Below are 22,228 nucleotides of genomic sequence, written 5' to 3'. Positions count from 1 at the left end.
AAGCAGTTTTTGGTAGAAAAGTACTTCAGGCAGCTGTTTCAGTTTGATTCTTCTGCTTATAATTTCAGTTTTTTTCATTATGAGATTAAAACTTTATTTTGGGGTGTGGATTATTTTTTCAGCGGAATTGGATGTCTTTATTTTATCCCTCCCTCTCTAGTGACTCTTGCGTGGAAGTTCCACATCTTGGGTATTTATTATCCCATACGTCACTAGCTCATGGACTCTTGCTAATTACATGAAAGAAAACATAATTTATGTAAGAACTTACCTGATAAATTCATTTCTTTCATATTAGCAAGAGTCCATGAGGCCCACCCTTTTTTGTGGTGGTTATGATTTTTTTGTATAAAGCACAATTATTCCAATTCCTTATTTTTTATGCTTTCGCGCTTTTTTCTGATCACCCCACTTCTTGGCTATTCGTTAAACTGATTTGTGGGTGTGGTGAGGGGTGTATTTATAGGCATTTTGAGGTTTGGGAAACTTTGCCCCTCCTGGTAGGAATGTATATCCCATACGTCACTAGCTCATGGACTCTTGCTAATATGAAAGAAATGAATTTATCAGGTAAGTTCTTACATAAATTATGTTTTCCTGACACTGACTCCATTAAATATTCATGGCGCACGGTGCCTAAAGTAGAAGGGGCTATTTTTAAGAGAACTACGATCCCTCTAGATGGTAGCTGCTCCTTTAAGGATCCCATGGACAAGAAACTGGAGACTTATTTGAAAAAAAATGTATTTTCATCAGGGTATTCAATGGCAACCTGCAGTTTGTATTGCCACTGTAGCAGGTGCTGCATCTTATCTTATTGGTGCAATGCCTTGTTTGAATCTATTTTAGTAGAGACTCAGTTGGAGGAGATACAGGATAGGATTAAGGCGCTCAAACTGGCCAATTCCTTTATTTCTAAAGCTACCATGCAAGTTATTAGACTGGGAGCCAAGATGTCTGGCTTAACTGTCTTAGCCCGCAGGGCTTTGTGGCTAAAATCTTGGTCAGATGTTACCTCTAAGTCCAAGCTTCTGGCGCTTCCTTACAAGGGTAAGACCTTGTTTGGGCCTGGTCTGGCAGAATGGGCACTTTTCTACCACAAGACAAGAACAGGCCTATTGGACGTCAAATAATTCTTCGTTCCTTTCGTTACTTCAAAGGAAAGTCTTCCTCTTCCAAGCAGGAGCAGTCCAAGTCTTCTTGGAAACCCAATCAGTCTTGGAACAAGGGGAAGCAATCAAAGAAACCCGCAGCTGAGTTTAAGTTAGCATAAAGGGTTTGCCCCTGGTCCGGATCAAGTGGGGGGCAGACTTTCTCTATTTTTTCAAGCTTGGATACAAGATGTCACATATCCTTGGGCTGTGGACATAGTATCTCAGGGTTACAAAATAGAATTCAAAACTTTCCCTCCCAGGGGCAGATTTCTTCTCTCAAGATTATCTGCAGACCAGATAGAGGCATTTTTGAAATGCATTCACGACCTTTCCTCCATGGGGGTGATAGTTCTTGTAAGGGAACAAGGTCTAGGATTCTACTCAAATCTGTTTGTGGTTCCCAAAAAAAAGGCAACTTTTCGACCCATTTTAGACCTTAAGTGCCTCAAGTTTCTCAGGGTGCCTTCCTTCAAAATGGAAACCATTCGTTCCATTTTTCCTTTGGTCCAAGAGGGTCAGTTTATGACTACCATAGACCTAAGGATACGTATCTGCAAGTTCCCATCCACAGGGATCATCCAGGGATGCTCCAAGCTTGAGCAGTCCAAGTCCTCATGGAGACCCAATCAGGCTTGGAATAAGGGAAGGCAAGCAAAGAAGCCTTCATCTAAGTAAGACTAAGTTAGCATGAAGGGTCCGCCACAGGTCTGGTGCTGGATCAGGTGTGGGGGGGCAGACTTTCCTTTTTTCAACAAACTTGGATATGCGATGTCCCAGACCCATGGGCTGTGGACATAGTATCTCAGGGTTACAAAATAGTCCAACATTTGTCCTCCCAGGCGCAGATTCCATCTCAAGATTTTCTGCAGACCAGGTAAAAAGAAATGCATTCTTGAACTGCTTTCAGGACCTTTTCTTCCTGGGAGTGATTGTTTCAGTTCCGCTAAGGAAACCAAGTCTAGTATTCTATTCAAATCTGTTTGTGGTTCCCAAAAAAGAGGAAACTTTTCAACCCATTTTAGAACTGAAGTGTCAACAAATTTCTCAGGGTGCCGTCCTTCAAAATGGAAGCCATTCGTTCTATTCTTCCTTTGGTCCAAGAATATCATTTTATGACGACCATAGACATGAAGGACGCAAATCTTTATGTTCCCATCCACAGCGATGATCATCAAATTCCTGAGATTCGCTTTCCTAGACAAGCAATTTTAGTTTGTTATTCTTCCGTTTGTGGTTGCCACAGCTCCCATAATTTTTTCAAAGGTTTTGGGGGCTCTCTTGGCAGTTGTCAGGTCTCAGAGAATTGTAATGGTGCCCTATCTGGACTACATCTTGGTTCAGGTGCTATCTTTTCAACTAGCAAACTCTCATACAGAGATCTTGTCTTTTCTACGCTCCCACGGATGGAAAGTGAATCTGGAGAAGAGTTCCCTTATTCCAGCTACAAGGGTCTGTTTCTTAGGGACCATCATAGATTCCCTATCTATGAAGATTTTTCTGACGGCGGTCAGAAAATCCAAAATTCTCTCCTTGCCTCTCTACAGTCAACTGTTTGGCCACCAGTAGCTCAATGCATAGAGGTAATTGGTCTGGTTGCTTTTATGGACATTGTTCCCTTCTCCTATCTGCCATCCACATTCCAGGAGTGGACAACTGGAAGGCGGATTTTCTGAGTAGAGAGAGTTTTCATCCCGGAGAGTGAGCCCTCCATCCGGAGGTGTTCTCTGGGTTAGCCTTCAAGTGTGTGTGTGTGTGTGTGTGTGTGTGTGGGTACCGGAGTTGGATCTGATGGCGTCTTGTCAGAACGCCAAGCTTCCAAGGTACGGTTCAAGGTCGAGATCCTCAGGCTGCCCTGATAGATGCGGTTCCTTAGGATTTTGGTCTAGCATACCTCTTTCCTCAGTTTGCTCTCCTTCCATGAGTCATTGCTTGTATGAAGCAGGAGAGAGCGTCTATAATTCTAATAGCTCCTGCATGGCCTTGCAGGATCTGGTTTGCAGACTTATTGAAGATGTCATCTCTTCCTCCTTGGAGGTTACCTCTGAGGAAGGACCTAACTCAGGGTCCTTTCCTCCATCCAAATCTTGTTTCTCTGAAGCGGACTGCATGGAGATTAAACGCTTAGTTCTGGCTAAGCGTGGGTTTTCTGAGACAGTCATTAATACCGTGCTTCAGGCTCTCAAGCCTGTTACTCGTAAAATTTACCATAAGGTATGGCACAAATACCTGTATTAATGTGAATCGAAGGGCTTCTCTTTAAGTAGGGTTAGGATTCCTAGAATTTTGTCTTTTCTCCAGGAAGGTCTGGAGAAAGCGTCAGTCAGATGTTCATTCTTTTTGTCAGGCCCTGGTCAGAACCAGGCCTGTGTTTAAACCTGTTGCTCCTCCTTGGATCCTTAACCTAGTTCTGCAGCAGGCTCAGTTTGAGCCAATGCATTATGTAGAAATATTAATCAGGAAATTGATGTTCCTTCTCTGTCCTAATCCTTCTCAAAAGGAATGTCAGTTGCAGAACTTGGATGTTGTGCATGCTCTAAAATTCTACCTACAGGCGACTTAGGATTTTCACCAGTCTTCTGCCCTGTTTGTTTCTAAGGAAAGCAGAAGGGTCAGCAGACCACTTCTACTTCTCTTTCCCTCTGGTTGAGAAGTATGATTCGTTTTGCTTATGAGACTGCAGGACAGCAGCCTCCTGAGAGAATTACTGCTCATTCCACTAGGGCTGTCTCCTCTTGGGCTTTCAAAAATGAAGCTTCTGTGGAACAGATTTGCGAGGCTGCAACATGGTCCTCTTTGCATACTTTTCCAAATTTGATACTTTTGCCTCGGCTGAGGCCTCTTTTGGGAGACCGGTTCTTCAAGCGGTGGGGCCTTATGTTTAGGTTTACTTGTCTTGTTCTCCCTCCCTGTTCATTCCGTGTCCTCTAGCTTGGGTATTGGTTCCTACTAGTAATTGGAATGACGTTGTGGATTCTCCATGTCTTAGGAAAGAAAACAAAATGTATGCTTACCTGATAAAATTCTTTATTTCCGGACATGGAGAGTCCACAACCCCACCCTTATGTAGACAGTATTTTTTGTTAAATCTCCGGCACCCCTACACCTTTGTGTTATCGTTTTTCCATTTCCCTTCGGCTGAATGACTGGGGGTTATGGGTAAGGGAAGTGACACTTAACAGCTTTGCTGTGGTGCTCTTTGCCGCCTCCTGCTGGCCAGGAGTGAATATCCCCACTAGTAATTTGAATGACATTGTGGACTCTCCATGTCTGGAAATAAATTTATCAGGTAAGCATAAATTTTTGTTTTAAGCTAGACCAGATTGATTTAAGTAAATCTTCTATATGTGCTGTTTGGTGGAGAGAAAACATGTGTAAACTCGTTTTATTTAGGCATACAAACCTCAAAGTATAATAAAAACAGAATTTATGCTTACCTAATAAATTACTTTCTCCAACGGTGTGTCCGGTCCACGGCGTCATCCTTACTTGTGGTAATATCTCTTCCCCAACAGGAAATGGCAGAGTCCCAGCAAAGCTGGCCATATAGTCCCTCCTAGGCTCCGCCCACCCCAGTCATTCGACCGACGGACAGGAGGAAAAATATAGGAGAAACCATATGGTACCGTGGTGACTGTAGTTAGAGAAAATAATTCATCAGACCTGATTAAAAAACCAGGGCGGGCCGTGGACCGGACACACCGCTGGAGAAAGTAATTTATCAGGTAAGCATAAATTCTGTTTTCTCCAACATTGGTGTGTCCGGTCCACAGCGTCATCCTTACTTGTGGGAACCAATACCAAAGCTTTAGGACACGGATGAAGGGAGGGAGCAAATCAGGTTACCTAAACGGAAGGCACCACGGCTTTCAAAACCTTTCTCCCAAAAATAGCCTCCGAAGAAGCAAAAGTGTAAAATTTGGCAAAAGTGTGCAGTGAAGACCAAGTCGCTGCCTTACATATCTGGTCAACAGAAGCCTCGTTCTTGAAGGCCCATGTGGAAGCCACAGCCCTAGTGGAGTGAGCTGTGATTCTTTCAGGAGGCTGCCGTCCGGCAGTCTCATAAACCAATCGGATGATGCTTTTAAGCCAAAAGGAAAGAGAGGTAGAAGTCGCTTTTTGACCTCTCCTTTTACCAGAATAGACAACAAACAAAGAAGATGTTTGTCTGAAATCTTTTGTAGCCTCTAAATAGAATTTTAGAGCACGGACTACGTCCAAATTGTGTAACAAACGTTCCTTCTTTGAAACTGGATTCGGACATAAAGAAGGTACAACTATCTCCTGGTTAATATTCTTGTTAGAAACAACCTTTGGAAGAAAACCAGGCTTAGTACGCAAAACCACCTTATCTGCATGGAACACCAGATAGGGCGGAGGCAAAAAGCTCTTAACCATCTCTGTGGAGATGTTGCCTGTGCAACGGCAAAGAGAATGACTGGGGTGGGCGGAGCCTAGGAGGGACTATATGGCCAGCTTTGCTTGGACTCTTTGCCATTTCCTGCTGGGGAAGAGAGATTCCCACAAGTAAGGATGACGCCGTGGACCGGACACACCAATGTTGGCGACAATTAAAACCCCTTATTTCCATAAATATCTAATAGTTTGCTTAGAAGTGGTAGGCTTAGGATTGGAGCTGTCAATTTCAGGATGAAGTGGGATATTGAAATCACCTCCTACGAAAATAAATACTTTTAAAATATCTAGTATACATTGAAAGGTTTTCCAGAGAAAGGGAAGTTGCTTGATATTCAGGGCATACATATAAATAAGCATCACAGGTTGGAAGTTTTTTTTTTTTTTTGTGTGTAAGTATTTGGACAACACTTTTTTTTTTTTTTTATGTAAATGCACTATACACTACTGTGTATAATTAGACCCATAATATTTAGGTTCATGTAGGCATCTAAAATGTCTCCTGTCAAAATAGGATATCTCCTTTTTCTCTTACGCAGGTCTGAAAGAGCTATAGATATGTTTTGAGTGATGAATTGAATTTGTATACCTAAAGTCTTAAGCCTAAGGATTGATTAGCCCAGTGATTTTTAACCTTTTTTATGCCGTGGCACACTTTTTTACATTAAAAAAATCCCGTGGCACACCACCATCCCAAAATTTTAAAAAAATCACACATTGTAGCCTAATACAGCATATATATATATATATATATATATATATATATATATATATATATATATATATATATATATATATATATATATATATATATATATATATACACACATACACACAAACACACACATACTGTATGTATTGTGCTGTTATGCCATGCCTCCTACAAACTACCCCTGCACTGGGAGTAAAAAACAAGCAAAGTTTAAAAAATATGTCACACGGTTGTCAGTCTGCTGTGGCACACCTGAGGATCTCTCACGGCACACTAGTGTGCCACGGCACACTGGTTGAAAAACACTGGATTAGCCAAATACCACATTGGAACTTAACATATATGCATACGAAGAGAGAAGCGCTCTACCAGGAACAAACAGCTCATCAGCTAGTTCTATGGCGATTTACCACCCAGGAGCAGCCTCTTTTCGACTAGTGTGCTTTTCATAGAGGAAAACTTTCCTGAAGTATATCAGTCTGATCAATCCAAGTAAGGTCAGTCCAGCCCCAAAATACCAGGCAATTCTCCTCTGAACAAGATCGTTTCGGACCCCTATTGGCCTTGTCAATGAGATGAAGCCACATTCCTCTAAGCACACTGGGCAAGGATTCCACGTCTGGTTTCCCTTATCACCCATAGGGAGTCAACATTGGTATCCTGATCACAGGAAGATCCTTCCATCACAAGGTCTCTTCTTCCATCAAGACCTCAAATCTCTCAATTTAAAGGCATGGTGATTAAACATCTGATTTTATCTGAGAGGTTTTCTCTTGTAAGGTGTATCCAGTCCACGGATCATCCATTACTTGTGGGATATTCTCCTTCCCAACAGGAAGTTGCAAGAGGATCACCCACAGCAGAGCTGCTATATAGCTCCTCCCCTAACTGCCATATCCAGTCATTCTCTTGCAACTCTAGACAAGCATGGAGGTAGTAAGAGAGTAGTGGTTAAACGTAGTTGTTTTTCTTCTTCAATCAAAAGTTTATTTTTAAATGGTACCGGAGTTGTACTATTTTGTCCCAGGCAGATAATAGAAGAAGAATCTGCCTGTGATTTCTATGATCTTAGCAGGTTGTAACTAAGATCCATTGCTGTTCTCACACATAACTGAACAGAGAGGTAACTTCAGAGGGGGAATGGCGTGCAGGTTATCCTGCTATGAGGTATGTGCAGTTAAATTTTTTTCTAGAAAATGTGAATGCTAGAAAATGCTGCTGATACCAGATTTATGTAAGGTAAGCCTGAATACAGTTATTTAATAGCGACTGGTATCATGCTTACTTTCTGAGGTAATACTCTTATAGATTTACAATATAAAACGTTTGCTGGCATGTTTAAACGTTTTTATATATACTTTGGTGATAAAACTTTATTGGGGCCTAGTTTTTTTCCACATGGCTGGCTTAAATTTGCCTAGAAACAGTTTTCTGAGGCTTTCCACTGTTTTACTATGAGTGGGAGGGGCCTAATTTATAATTTTTTTAATTTTATTTTTTGCTTGTTAACTTTATTTAAAGTGTTTTCCAAGCTTGCTGGTCTGATTGCTAGTCTGTTTAAACATGTCTGACATAGAGGAAACTCCTTGTTCATTATGTTTAGAAGCCATGGTGGAACCCCCTCTTAGAATGTGTACCAAATGTACTGATTTAAGATCATATTCTGTCTTTAAAAAATTTATCACCAGAGGAATCTGACAAGGGGGAAGTTATGCTGACTAACTCGCCCCACGTGTCAGACCCTTTGACTCCCGCTCAAGGGACTCACGCACTAATGGCGCCAAGTACATCTAGTACGCCCATAGCGTTTACTTTACAAGACATGGCGGCGGTCATGGATGATACCCTGTCAGCGGTATTATCCAGACTACCTGGGTTTAGAGGAAAGCGAGACAGCTCTGGAGTTAGAAGAAATACAGAGCATACTGACGCTTTAAGAGCTATGTCTGATACTCCCTCACAATATACAGAAGCTGAGGAAGGAGAGCTTCTTTCTGTGGGTGATGGTTCTGACGCAGGGAAAAAGATTCAACCTGATTCTGATATGTCTACATTTAAATTTAAGCTTGAACACCTCCGATTGTTGCTCAGGGAGGTTTTAGCTGCTCTGAATGACTGTGATACAATTGCAGTGCCAGAAAAATTGTATAGATTGGACAAATACTATGCAGTGCCGGTGTGCACTGATGTCTTTCCAATACCTAAAAGGTTTACAGAAATTATTACTAAGGAATGGGATAGACCAGGTGTGCCGTTCTCTCCCCCTCATATTTTTAAGAAAATGTTTCCAATAGATAACACCACACGGGACTTATGGCAGACAGTTCCTAAGGTGGAGGGAGCAGTTTCTACCCTAGCTAAGCGTACTACTATCCCTGTCGAGGACAGTTGTGCTTTCTCAGATCCAATGGATAAAAAGTTAGAGGGTTACCTTAAGAAAATGTTTATTCAACAAGGTTTTATTCTACAGCCCCTTGCATGCATTGCCCCAGTCACTGCTGCTGCGGCTTTCTGGTTTGAGTCTCTGGAAGAGGCTTTACAGGTAGAGACCCCATTGGATGACATACTTGACAAGCTTAGAGCACTTAAGCTAGCCAATTCTTTTATTTCTGATGCCATTGTTCATTTGACTAAACAAACGGCTAAAAATTCTGGTTTTGCTATTCAAGCGCGCAGGGCGCTATGGCTTAAATCATGGTCAGCTGACGTTACTTCAAAGTCTAAGCTGCTTAACATTCCCTTCAAGGGGCAAACCCTATTCGGGCCTGGTTTGAAGGAGATCATTTCTGATATCACTGGAGGAAAAGGTCATGCCCTTCCTCAGGATAGGTCCAAAAGGGCCAAACAGACTAATTTTCGTGCCTTTCGAAACTTCAAGGCGACTGCGGCATCAACTTCCTCTAATGCAAAACAAAACGGAACTTTTGCCCAGTCCAAGTCGGTCTGGAGACCTAACCAGACCTGGAACAAAGGTAAGCAGGCCAAAAAACCTGCTGATGCTCCTAAGACAGCATGAAGGATTGGCCCCCTATCCGGTAACGGATCTAGTAGGGGGCAGACTTTCGCTCTTCGCCCAGGATTGGGCAAGAGATGTCCAGGATCCCTGGGCGTTGGAAATTGTATCCCAGGGATATCTTCTGGACTTCAGAGCTTCTCCTCCAAAAGGGAGATTTCACCTTTCACAATTATATGCAAACCAGATAAAGAGAAAGGCATTCTTACACTGTGTTCAAGACCTCCTAGTTATGGGAGTGATCCATCCAGTTCCAAAGGACGAACAGGGACAGGGATTTTACTCAAATCTGTTTGTGGTTCCCAAAAAAGAGGGAACCTTCAGACCAATTTTAGATCTCAAGATCTTAAACAAATTCCTCAGAGTCCCATCATTCAAGATGGAGACTATTCGTACCATCCTCCCTATGATCCAGGAGGGTCAATACATGACTACAGTGGATTTAAAGGATGCTTATCTTAACATTCCGATACACAAAGATCATCATCGGTTTCTCTGGTGGCTATCTCGGGTTCATATGTCCAAGCGAATGACCTTTCGCAGGCCAGATTGGTCAATTGTAACGACAGATGCCAGCCTTCTAGGCTGGGGGGCAGTCTGGAACTCCCTGAAGGCTCAGGGATCGTGGACTCAGGAGGAGACGCTCCTTCCAATAAACATTCTGGAACTAAGTGCGATATTCAATGCTTTTCAGACTTGGCCTCAGCTAGCGACAATGAGGTTCATCAGATTTCAGTCGGACAACATCACAACTGTGGCTTAAATCAACCATCAAGGGGGATCAAGGAGTTCCCTAGCGATGTTAGAAGTCTCAAAAATAATTCGCTGGGCAGAGATTCACTCTTGCCACCTATCAGCTATCCATATCCCAGGTGTAGAGAACTGGGAGGCGGATTTTCTAAGTCGACAAGACTTTTCATCCGGGGGAGTGGGAACTCCATCCTGAGGTGTTTGAACAATTGATTCATCGTTGGGGCACACCAGAACTGGATCTCATGGCGTCTCGCCAGAACGCCAAACTTCCTTGTTACGGATCCAGGTCCAGGGACTCCAAGGCAATGCTGATAGATGCTCTAGCAGCGCCTTGGTCCTTCAACCTGGCTTATGTGTTTCCACCGTTTCCTCTGCTCCCTCGTCTGATTGCCAAAATCAAGCAGGAGAGAGCATCGGTGATCTTGATAGCGCCTGCGTGGCCACGCAGGGCTTGGTATGCAGATCTGGTGGACATGTCATCCTTTCCACCATGGACTCTGCCGCTGAGACAGGACCTTCTACTTCAAGGTCTTTTCAACCATCCAAATTTAATTTCTCTGAAACTGACTGCCTGGAGATTGAACGCTTGATTTTATCAAAGCGTGGCTTCTCCGAGTCAGTCATTGATACCTTAATTCAGGCACGAAAGCCTGTCACCAGGACAATCTATCATAAGATATGGCGTAAATATCTTCATTGGTGTGAATCCAAGGGCTACTCATGGAGTAAGGTCAGGATTCCCAGGATATTTTTTTCTCCAAGAAGGATTGGAAAAAGGATTGTCAGCTAGTTCCTTAAAGGGACAGATCTCTGCTCTGTCTATTCTTTTGCACAAGCGTCTGGCGGATGTGCCAGACGTTCAGGCATTTTGTCAGGCTTTAGTTCGACTTAAGTCTGTGTTTAAATCTGTTGCTCCGCCTTGGAGCTTATATTTGGTTCTTAAAGTTCTTCAAGGGGTTCCGTTTGAACCTCTTCATTCCATAGATCTGTCTATTACACAATCTTGACGTGGTTCGTGCTTTAAAGTATTATTTACAAGCTACTAAAGATTTTCGTCAAACATCTGCTTTGTTGTCTACTCTGGACAGAGGAGAGGTCAAAAGGCTTCGGCAACCTCTCTTTCGTTTTGGCTAAGAAGCATAATTCGCTTAGCTTATGAGACTGCTGGCCTGCAGCCTCCTGAAAGGATTACAGCTCATTCTACTAGAGCTGTGGCTTCCACTTTGGCCTTTAAAAACGAGGCTTCTGTTGAACAGATTTGCAAGGCGGCAACTTGGTCTTCGCTTCATACCTTTTCAAAATTCTATAAATTTGATACTTTTGCTTCTTCGGAGGCTATTTTTGGGAGAAAGGTTCTACAGGCAGTGTTACCTTCCGTTTAAGTACCTGCCTTGTCCCTCCCTTCATCCGTGTACTTTAGTTTTGGTATTGGTATCCCACAAGTAATGGATGATCCGTGGACTGGATACACCTTACAAGAGAAAACATAATTTATGCTTACCTGATAAATTTATTTCTCTTGTGGTGTATCCAGTCCACGGCCCGCCCTGTCATTTTAAGGCAGGTATTTTTTACTTTTAAACTTCAGTCACCACGGCACCCTATGGTTTCTCCTTTCTCTGCTTGTCTTCGGTCGAATGACTGGATATGGCAGTTAGGGGAGGAGCTATATAGCAGCTCTGCTGTGGGTGATCCTCTTGCAACTTCCTGTTGGGAAGGAGAATATCCCACAAGTAATGGATGATCTGTGGACTGGATACACCACAAGAGAAATAAATTTATCAGGTAAGCATAAATTATGTTTTTCAGATAGACGCTTCGATTCAGGCCAAAACACCTTTTATGAGTCTAAGAATTACTGTTGGAAATCTTAGAATTAATTGAATTCTACAATTTTTTTTCAGGATAGTTTGATGAGGATATATTAGCCAGTTCCCTTTAAAGCAAATTTTCTGCCCTTTCAGTCTTGTATCACAAGAAGATTTCTAGACTTCCCATTATTCAAGCCTATAAAACCAGTTATCAGGCCTGCTTTTTCTTCTTGAAACCTTTTGAGGGTTCTTCCAGCCATAGTCATTTTAACTTATGCATGGTCTTGACATTAAACTGTTTTGGAAGGTTCTTTCTCTTGGCCATTTCATCAGTCAGAATGTTTTTCAATACTTTCTTTACTTGTAATTCTCCATTCCAGATTTTTCATCAGTATAAAGCCATCATAATTACCAACTACTCTTTCCTTCCTAAGGTTGTTTCTTCTGAAAACATCAAAAGGGAAATTGTAGTCCCATCTCTCTCTCTGTCCAAGGCAAAAAACGATGGAGAGATTACTTCATAGCTTGGATGTAGTCAGGGCCTTGAAATTTTATCTTCAAGCCAAATAATTCAGAAATGTTTCCTTTAGCATCTACTTCTCAGTTTCCTCAGGGGACAGAAAGCTGCTGCAATCACCTTGGCAGCTTGGTCTATACCCCCCCACAGCTTGGGTATAGGATTCCACATGTGATGGCTTGTGGACTCACAATCCTTATGAAAGAAAACAAAATTTATACTTACTTGATAAACAAATTTCTTTCATGATGGTTAGTCTATGTGGCCTCCCCTTGATCCACTTTTTCCATGACTGTTGTCAGCAGTACCAGTTTGTTCTTCTTACTCTTTCCCTTTATTACTTTTTCTCATTTTTCTTAACCATTATATATGATTAAGGAATCATGAGAAAGTGGGTTGGATTAAAGCTTCGTTGTGTGGGTTTTTTCCCTACTCCTATAGGACTGTCCCACGTGATTGCTCATGTCTCACCATCCTGTAAGAAATTAATGTATCAGATAAACATTTGTTGAAGGAGCAGCAATGCTCTGCTGGGAGCTAACTGAACATATACTGTATGTTATGCCACCAATCAGCAGCTAGCTCCCACTGGTGCATTGCTGCTCTTGATCCTACCTAGCTATGCTGTTCAACAACTGATAAGAGAACAAAGCAAATTTGATCATATAAATAGGAAAGTTTAATATTGCATGCACTAGCTGAATCATGAAAGTTTTTAATTTTGACTTCTGTCCTTTTTAATTTTAGCAAAGAAAAAAAACCGCTTAGAGTATAAAATCGTTCAGTCAGAATTTGACTTGTAACTACACTCGTTTACCCTCCTGCTTGTGATAAAGCTACCGCTGCATTGAAAATATTCAATATTTAAATATTGACTTTTGTTGCTCTGAGTATTTTTAGCCCAAGCTATACTTTTATTTAGCTAGAATCTAAGATGCTTATGCTAAACTGTAACTTTGCCCCAACTGTAGTATGTTTATAAGAGCTCTTACTCATTTTTTTTATCATCTTTCTCCACAGCTGTGCCCAAGCCAGCAACACCTACTCCCCCTGTTGTGACTCGTGCTGTCACACCTCCACAGACTCGAGCCCCTGTTGCCAGACCCCCAACTATCACCCAGGCTCCCATTCCTTACCAAGCCACTGTCACTCAGGACCTTGTGGTTCCTCCACTAGTGACCCCGGTTTCAGCCCCTCAACCCCTGCAGAGTCATCCTGCTGTCATCCCCACTGCTGCCCAGCCTGTAAAGGTGAGAAGAATGGAATAACCTATATTGCAAAGATATCCACTAATCATTCTACATTAAACGGACATAACACTTTGTAAATACAAGATTTTTCTGAAGTCTAGCAATAAATTAACATACTTGGTGAGTGTATTTTTTGATGCATTAATAACTTGTTTGATGCAATTGTTTTTCAACAGCCAAACTTCACCCACTTTTTGCTTTATATGGAGGAGCCAATTTTGACTCGCTACTGTAGTAGACAAATCTAGCATATTGGTCCTTTTTGTAAGAAAACGTTCAGTTGTTTTGCAGTTCATTTGAGCAGTTAAGGAGAAAGATGACATGGTCCATGTCCACTTCCAATTCTCAGAATTGAGGATATCTCACAAGTTTCAGAATTAACCTAGGGAATGGGCAAAGATATTTAGTAGATTGCAACATTGTTTTAATACTCATAAGTAGTTTATATTACAATCTGTTTCATGTCCCTTTAATCATGGGTTTAAATCAGTGCCTGCTGTTGATTCTGCAGCCTCTTTCATTGTATTTTTCAAAACTACAATTGGCTTTGCACTTTCAAGGTATTTGAAACCCAAAACATTTTTGTGATTCAGAAAGAGCATATTAAAAAAAAAAAAAAAAAAAAAAAATTCAGTTTACTTTTATTTTGAAATTTTGCTGAATTTGCATGCTATTCTATGATGTAGGTAGGCATCTGGAGCACTACATGGCAGGAAATAGTGTTGCCATCTAGTGCTCTTGCAAATGGATAACATTCTTGCAAAACTTGCTGCCATATAGTGCTCTAGAAATGGGCCGGCTCCTAAGCATATGTCCCTTCTTTTCAACAAAATATACCAAGAGAACGAAGAAAAGTTGATAATATAAGTAAATTCTAAAGTTGATTAAAATTGCATGCTCTGTCTGAATTATGCAAGATAAAATGTGGGTTTCATACCCCTTATAATATCTGTGCTTTGCATAAGGGTTTCTTGAATTTAGTCTGATTACTTGAAAATTGCTTTTCTTTTCTAGACAAAGAAGGGAGTGAAAAGGAAAGCAGACACCACAACCCCAACTGCTCACGACCCGCCCCATGAATCCTCCCCACTCCCCAGTGACCCTAAGCCACCAAGGGTTGCTCCTAGAAGAGAAAGTGGACGCCAGGCTCGACCAGCCAAGAAAACAGAGGTGCCTGACTCTCAGCTTCCTGCCCCTCCAGTTTTACATCCTCTGTCACCTCCCCCATTAATACCAGAAAAGAACAGCAGAAAGACATCTGAGCAATTGCAGTATTGTGCTGGTATTGTTCGTGAGATGTTTTCCAAGAAGCATCAAGCATATGCATGGCCATTTTATAAGCCTGTGGATGTAGAGACTCTTGGGTTACATGACTACTGTGAGATCATTAAGCATCCAATGGATTTAAGTACCATCAAGGTGAGAGGATGTTCCAGTTTTTATAAATATTACCCCATTCACATTTTGACATGGAGCATTCATAGAATATATATTTAATATAGCCCATCCAAATGAGAACATGTCACTGACAGCTGCACTTACTGTTCAGAGTTGCAGATTTTAAGTAAATAATGGGGATTGCATGCATGTTCCACATGTGCCTCTGCTTGTATCCCCTCGCTAGCAGTTGCAAGTGGGTTGGCAGCAAAGCAGGTATCAGTCCTTTATTTTACTGGCATGTGCCCAAAAATTCCATGTAGTATTTGTTAGAAAACCTTTTAGTGCTTTTTTTCTTTCATGCAGGTGGTGAGAGTCCATAATCCATTACTCCTGGGAATTACTTTTCCCTGCCACTAGGAGGAGGCAAAGATTTCGAAACCCCTCCCACCTTACTGGTAAACTAGTCTTTTCTTTGTCTCCGCTGGAGGAAGGTGAAGAATGAAGATGTGCTTGTTCTGTGAGAGGGGTTCTCATTGTTTATTGTTAATAGGCTGAGGTATCAACTCTAGCATATTTTGTTACACATGCCTTTTAATGTTTTAATTCATTCAGACCAATATAATGCTGTTCTAAGGGTATTGCTGCTGCTTGTTCTTTACAGGGTAGTTCATCTGATTTTGACCCTGGTGTAAAGGACTTCATCCGTTTAATAGTTTCTGAACTGTCAGCAGTTATGACGTCTTCAAGTAAGCATAATGAAAGGTCAGTTCTATATTTGCTTTCTACTAGTTCTAAACTTTTTTTTTTTTTATGTTCATTCTCTGCTAAAGGAGGTTAATGAACCTTAAGAAGCAGAGTATACATCTACAAAATGTTTAGATATCTTTAAGTCTTTGGTTAAAACCACTAACATTTTAGGTGGTTTCTTTTCAAGGAATGAACTCTAATTTTTTTGACTTGTTTTTAGTTTGACTCTAATTTAGATTCTATTATTTCTACTTTTACTGGAGGTAACGTCCACAGGTAAATTTTAGACTTTCAATTATTTTCATTTCTTTCATCAGACCAGGAAATAAAAAAAATCTGATTCCTCCAAGTTTAAATTAGAACAGACTTAAATAGTCCAAGACGTCTATCCCTATTTCCAATTCTGCATGAAGGTAAGGGGCCCGGCATATGGACTCGGGAGGAGTGTGTTATCCCCATAAACATCTTGGAGTTGAGAGCGATCTACAATGCTCTGATGGCTTGGCCTCAATTGTCCTTAGCCAGGTTTCAGGTTCCAATCGGACATCACCTTAGTGGCTTACATCAACCACCAGGGGGGAACTCGGAGTTGGGATTTCGTTCTAGCATACCTGTTTCCTCCATTCCCGCTCCTTCCACGAGTCATTGTTCGTATCAAATAGGAGAGAGCGTATGTAATTCTAATAGCTCCTGCTTGGCCTTGCAGTATCTGGTATGCAGACCTTGTAAAGATGTAATCTCTTCCTCCTTGGAGGTTACCTCTGAGGAAGGACCTTTTTAACTTGGGGTCCTTTCCTCCATCCAAATCTCGTTTCTCTGAAGCTGACTGCAAGGATGTTGAACGCTTAGTTCTGGCTAACTGTAGGTTTTCTGAATCGGTTATTGCTACCATGCAGCAGGCTTGCAAGCCTATTACTTCTAAAATTTACCATAAGGTATGGCGTAAATACCTTTTTGATGGTGTGAATCGAGGGGCTACTCTTGGAGTAGGGTCAGGATTCCTAGAATTTTGTCTTTTCTCCAGGAAGGTCTGGAGAAAGGGTTGTCGGTCAGATTTCTGCATTATCTATTCTTTTACATAAGCGTCTGGCTGATGTGCCAGAAGTTCAATCTTTTTGTTAGGCCCTGGTCAGAATCAGGCCTGTGTTTAAACCTGTTGCTTCTCCTTGGAACCTTAAAGGGACATTATACACTCATTTTTTCTTTGCATAAATGCGTTGTAGATGATCTATTTATAAAGCCCATAAAGTGTTTTCTTTTTTAAAATGTATAGTTTTGCTTATTTTTAAATAACATTGCTCTGATTTTCAGACTCCTAACCAAGCCCCAAAGTTTTATGAGAATACCGTCAGCTACCTTCTCCAGCTTGCTCCTGTTTGTATAAAGGGTCTTTTCATATGCAAAAGAAGGGGGAGGGGGGAGTGTCTATTTCCCACTTGCAGTGGGTTTTCCAGCTGCCTTTTCAACAGAGCTAAACTGAGAGCTTCTAAGTAAGTTTTTAAACAGTTTTATACTGGATTTTTTTTATCAGTATCTGTGCATCTTATTCTTTATAGTAGTGTCTATTACATAAAGTTATTTGAAAATGAGTGTATACTGTCCTTTTAATCTAGTTCTTAGACGTTTTGCAGCAGGCTCCGTTTGAGCCAATGCATTCCATAGATATTAAGCTGTTATCTTGGAAGGTTTTGTTTCTAATTGCTATTTCTTCTGCTCTGGGAGTTTCTGAGTTCTCGGCTTTGCAGTGCAATTTGCCTTACCTTATTTTTCATGCGGATAAAGCAGTTCTTCGTACTAAATTGGATTTTCTCCCTAAGGTGGTTTAGAATATAAATATTAATCGGGAAATAGTTGTTCCTTCTCTCTGTCTCAATCCTTCTTCTCATAAGGAACATCTGTTGCACAACTTGGATGTTGTGCTGCTCTAAGGTTCTACCTACAGGCTACTTAGGATTTTTCTCCAGTCTTCTGCCCTGTTTGTTTCTCATGAAAGCCTAAGGGTCAGAAGGCTACTTCTACTTCTCTTTTTCTCTGGTTGAGAAGTATGATTCGTTTTGCATATGAGACTGCTGGACAGCAGCCTCCTGAGAGACTTACAGCTCATTCCACTAGGGCTGTCTCCTCTACTTGGGCTTTAAAAAATTAAGCTTCTGTGCAAGGCTGCAACATGGTCCTCTCTGCATACTTTACCAAATTTTTCAAATTTGATACTTTTCCCTCAACTGAGGCCTCTTTTGGGTGAAAGGTTCTATAAGAGGTGGTGCCTTCTGTTTCGGTCTGCATGCCTTGTTCTCCCTCCCTGTTCATACCGTGTTCTCCAGCTTGGTTATTGTTCCCTCTAGTAATTGGAATGAAATTGTTAACTCTCCATGTCTTAGGAAACAAAATGTATGCTTACTTGATACATTTCTTTCCGGACATGGAGAGTCCATCCAAGACCCCACCCTTAATATTAGACTGACTTTTTTTTCTTTCATGTAATTAGCATGAGTCCATGAGCTAGTGACGTATGGGATATACATTCCTACCAGGAGGGGCAAAGTTTCCCAAACCTCAAAATGCCTATAAATACACCCCTCACCACACCCACAATTCAGTTTTACAAACTTTGCCTCCCATGGAGGTGGTGAAGTAAGTTTTTGTGCTAGATTCTACGTTGATATGCGCTTCGCAGCAGGCTGAAGCCCGGTTTTCCTCAGAGTGCAGTGAATGTCAGAGGGATGTGAAGAGAGTATTTCCTATTTGAATACAATGGTCTTCCTCTAGGGGATCTATTTCATATGTTCTCTGTTATCTTATCCTTTCTAAGGAGAGCTTATTTATGTTAAGGTAATCTTCTTAGACCTGCTATTTATTTGGCTGATGTTGCTGCAGCTTCCACTTTCTGGTTGGGGGCTTTAGCGCAACAAGTGTCAGACCATAATGCTTATAGCATTGTTAAACTTCTTCAACATGTTAATAACTTTGTTTATGATGCCATTTTTTATATCATTAGAATTGATGTCGGGTATATGTCTTTAGCTATTTTAGCTAGAAGAGCTTTATGGCTTAAAACTTGGAATGCTGATATGTCTTCTAAGTCAACTTTGCTTTCCCTTTCTTTCCAAGGTAATAAATTATTTGGTTCCCAGTTGGATTCTATTATTTCAACTGTTACTGGGGGGAAAGGAACTTTTTTACCTCAGGATAAAAAATCTAAAGGTAAATATAGGGCTGCTAATCGTTTTCGTTCCTTTCGTCAGGATAAGGAACAGAAGCCTGACCCTTCCCCTAAAGGAACGGTCTCCGTCTGGAAACCTTCTCCAGTCTGGAATAAATCCAAGCCTTTTAGAAAGTCAAAACCAGCACCCAAATCCGCATGAAGGTGCGGCCCTCATTCCAGCACAGCTGGTAGGGGGCAGGTTACGATTTTTCAAAGATGTTTGGATCAATTCAATTCAAAGTCTTTGGATTCAGAACATTGTTTCACAAGAGTACAGAATAGGTTTCAAGGTAAGGCTGCCTGTGAGAAGATTTTTTCTCTCAGGCATTCCAGTAAACCCAGTGAAGGCTCAGGCGTGTTTCTGAAATGTGTTTCAGACCTAGAGTTGGCTGGGATAATTGTTCCAGTTCTGGAACGGGCTCTGGGGTTTTACTCAAATCTATTCATTGTACCAAAGAAGGAGAATTCCTTCAGACCAGTTTTGGATCTAAAAATATTGAATCGTTATGTAAGGATACCAACATTCAAAATGGTGACTATAAGGACTATTTTGCCTTTTGTTCAGCAAGGGCATTATATGTCTACAATAGACTTACAGGATGCATATCTTCATTTTCCAATTCATCCAGATCACTATCAGTTCCTGAGATTCTCTTTTCTAGACAAGCATTACCAGTTTGTTGCTCTTCCGTTTGGCCTAGCAACAGCTCCAAGGATCTTTTCAAAGGTTCTCGGTGCCCTTCTCTCTGTAATCAGAGAACAGGGTATTGCGGTATTTCCTTATTTGGACGATATCTTGGTACTTGCTCAGTCTTTACATTCTGCAGAATCTCATACGAATCAACTTGTGGTGTTTCTTCAAAGACATGGTTGGAGGATCAATTTACCAAAGAGTTCCTTGATTCCTCATACAAAAGTAACCTTTTTGGGTTTTCAAATAGATTCAGTGTCCATGACTTTGTCTCTAACAGAAAAGAGACGTCTGAAGTTGGTTTTAGCTTGTCGAAACCTTCAGTCTCAGTCGTTCCCTTCGGTAGCTTTGTGCATGGAAATTCTAGGTCTCATGACTGCTGCATCGGACGCAATCCCTTTTGCTCGTTTTCACGAGACCTCTCCAGCTTTGTATGCTGAACCAGTGGTGCAGGGATTATACAAAGATATCACAATTAATATCCTTAAATCCCAATGTTCGATCTTATCTGACTTGGTGGTTGAATCACCATCGTTTAATTCAAGGGGCCTCTTTTGTTCGTCCAACCTGGACTGTGATCTCAACAGATGCGAGTCTTTCAGGTTGGGGAGCTGTATGGGGATCTCTGACAGCGCAGGGGGTTTGGGAATTTCAGGAGGCGAGATTACCAATCAACATTTTGGAACTCAGTGCGATTTTTAGAGCTCTTCAGTTCTGGCCTCTTCTGAAGAGAGAATCGTTTATTTGTTTTCAGACAATGTCACAACCGTGGCGTATGTCAATCATCAAGGTGGGACTCAGTCCTCAGGCTATGAAAGAAGTATCTCGGATACTTGTATGGGCGGAATCCAGCTCCTGTCTAATTTCTGCGGTTCACATCCCAGGTGTAGACAATTGGGAAGCGGATTATCTCAGTCGCCAGACGTTACATCAGGGCGAATGGTCTCTTCACCCAGAGGTATTTCTTCAGATTGTTCAAATCTGGGGACTTCCAGAATTAGATCTGATGGCCTCTCATCTAAACAAGAAACTTCCCAGGTATCTGTCCAGATCCAGGGATCCTCAGGCGGAAGCAGTGGACGCGTTGTCGCTTCCTTGGAATTATCAACCTGCTTATATCTTTCCGCCTATAGTTCTTCTTCCAAAAGTGATTTCCAAAATTCTAATGGAGCGTTCGTTTGTATTGCTGGTGGCTCCAGCATGGCCTCACAGGTTATGGTATGCGGATCTCGTTCGGATGGCCAGTTGCCAACCTTGGACACTTCCGTTAAGGCCAGACCTATCTCAAGGCCCATTTTTCCGTCAGGATCTCAAATCTTTAAATTTGAAGGTATGGAAATTGAACGCTTGATTCTTAGTCATAGAGGTTTCTCTGCCTCAGTGATTAATACTATGTTACAGGCTCGTAAATCTGTGTCTAGGAAGATTTATTACCGAGTCTGGAAGACTTACATTTCTTGGTGTTCTTCTCATAAATTCTCTTGGCATTCTTTTAGAATTCCTAGAATTTTACAGTTTCTTCAGGATGGTTTGGATAAGGGTTTGTCTGCAAGCTCTTTGAAAAGACAAATCTCTGCTCTTTCCGAAGATTGCTAATCTTCCTGATATTCATTGTTTTGTACAGGCTTTGGCTCGTATCAAGCCTGTCATTAAGTCAATCTCTCCTCCTTGGACTTCCTGGGCTTTTAGGAATGAAGCTTCTGTTGATCAAATTTGCAAAGCAGCAACTTGGTCTTCTTTGCATACTTTTACTAAATTCTAACATTTTGATGTTTTCTCTTCTTCAGAAGCAGTTTTTGGTAGAAAAGTACTTCAGGCAGCTGTTTCAGTTTGATTCTTCTGCTTATTATTTCATTTTTTTGATTTGGGTTGTGGATTATTTCAGCGGAATTGGCTGTCTTTATTTTATCCCTCCCTCTCTAGTGACTCTTGCGTGGAAGTTCGACATCTTGGGTATCTGCTATCCCAATTTATGTAAGAACTTACCTGATAAATTCATTTCTTTCATATTAGCAAGAGTCCATGAGGCCCACCCTTTTTTGTGGTGGTTGTGATTTTTTGTATAAAGCACAATTATTCCAATTCCTTATTTTTGATGCTTTCGCTCCTTTCTTATCACCCCACTTCTTGGCTATTCGTTAAACTGAATTGTGGGTGTGGTGAGGGGTGTATTTATAGGCATTTTGAGGTTTGGGATACTTTGCCCCTCCTGGTAGGAATGTATATCCCATACGTGACTAGCTCATGGACTCTTGCTAATATGAAAGAAATGAATTTATCAGGTAAGTTCTTACATAAATTATGTTTTTTCTCTAAACCTCAGGCACCTCTACACCTTTGTGTAATCTTCTTTTTCCATTTCCCTTTGGCTGAATGACTGGGGGTTATGGGTAAGGGACAGCTTTGCTGTTGTGCTCTTTGCTTTCTCCTGCTTGCCAGGAGTTAATATCCCACTAGTAATTGGAATGACGTTGTAGACTTTCCATGTCCGGAAATAAAGAAATTTATCAGGTAAGCATAAGTTTTATTTTTTAGAAATCCGAGGATTTTGCAATTTTTACAGGATGGTCTGATAAGGGGCAATT

The 22,228-nt window shown here is 41.3% G+C and overlaps 1 protein-coding gene across 1 annotated transcript in view; it reads left to right on the top strand.

Moving 5' to 3' along the window:
• LOC128663661 (bromodomain-containing protein 4B-like) overlaps window positions 1–22,228 on the top strand; it is a 777,540-nt gene that overhangs the window by 320,840 nt on the left and 434,472 nt on the right. The window contains 2 exon segments of the mRNA XM_053718097.1: window positions 13,394–13,623; window positions 14,638–15,042. Coding sequence (XP_053574072.1) covers window positions 13,394–13,623; window positions 14,638–15,042 — 635 coding nt within the window.

Source organism: Bombina bombina, chromosome 6 (assembly GCF_027579735.1).
Source record: "Bombina bombina isolate aBomBom1 chromosome 6, aBomBom1.pri, whole genome shotgun sequence".
Lineage (NCBI taxonomy): Eukaryota > Metazoa > Chordata > Amphibia > Anura > Bombinatoridae > Bombina > Bombina bombina.
This window is presented reverse-complemented; position numbering and strand designations above follow the sequence as displayed.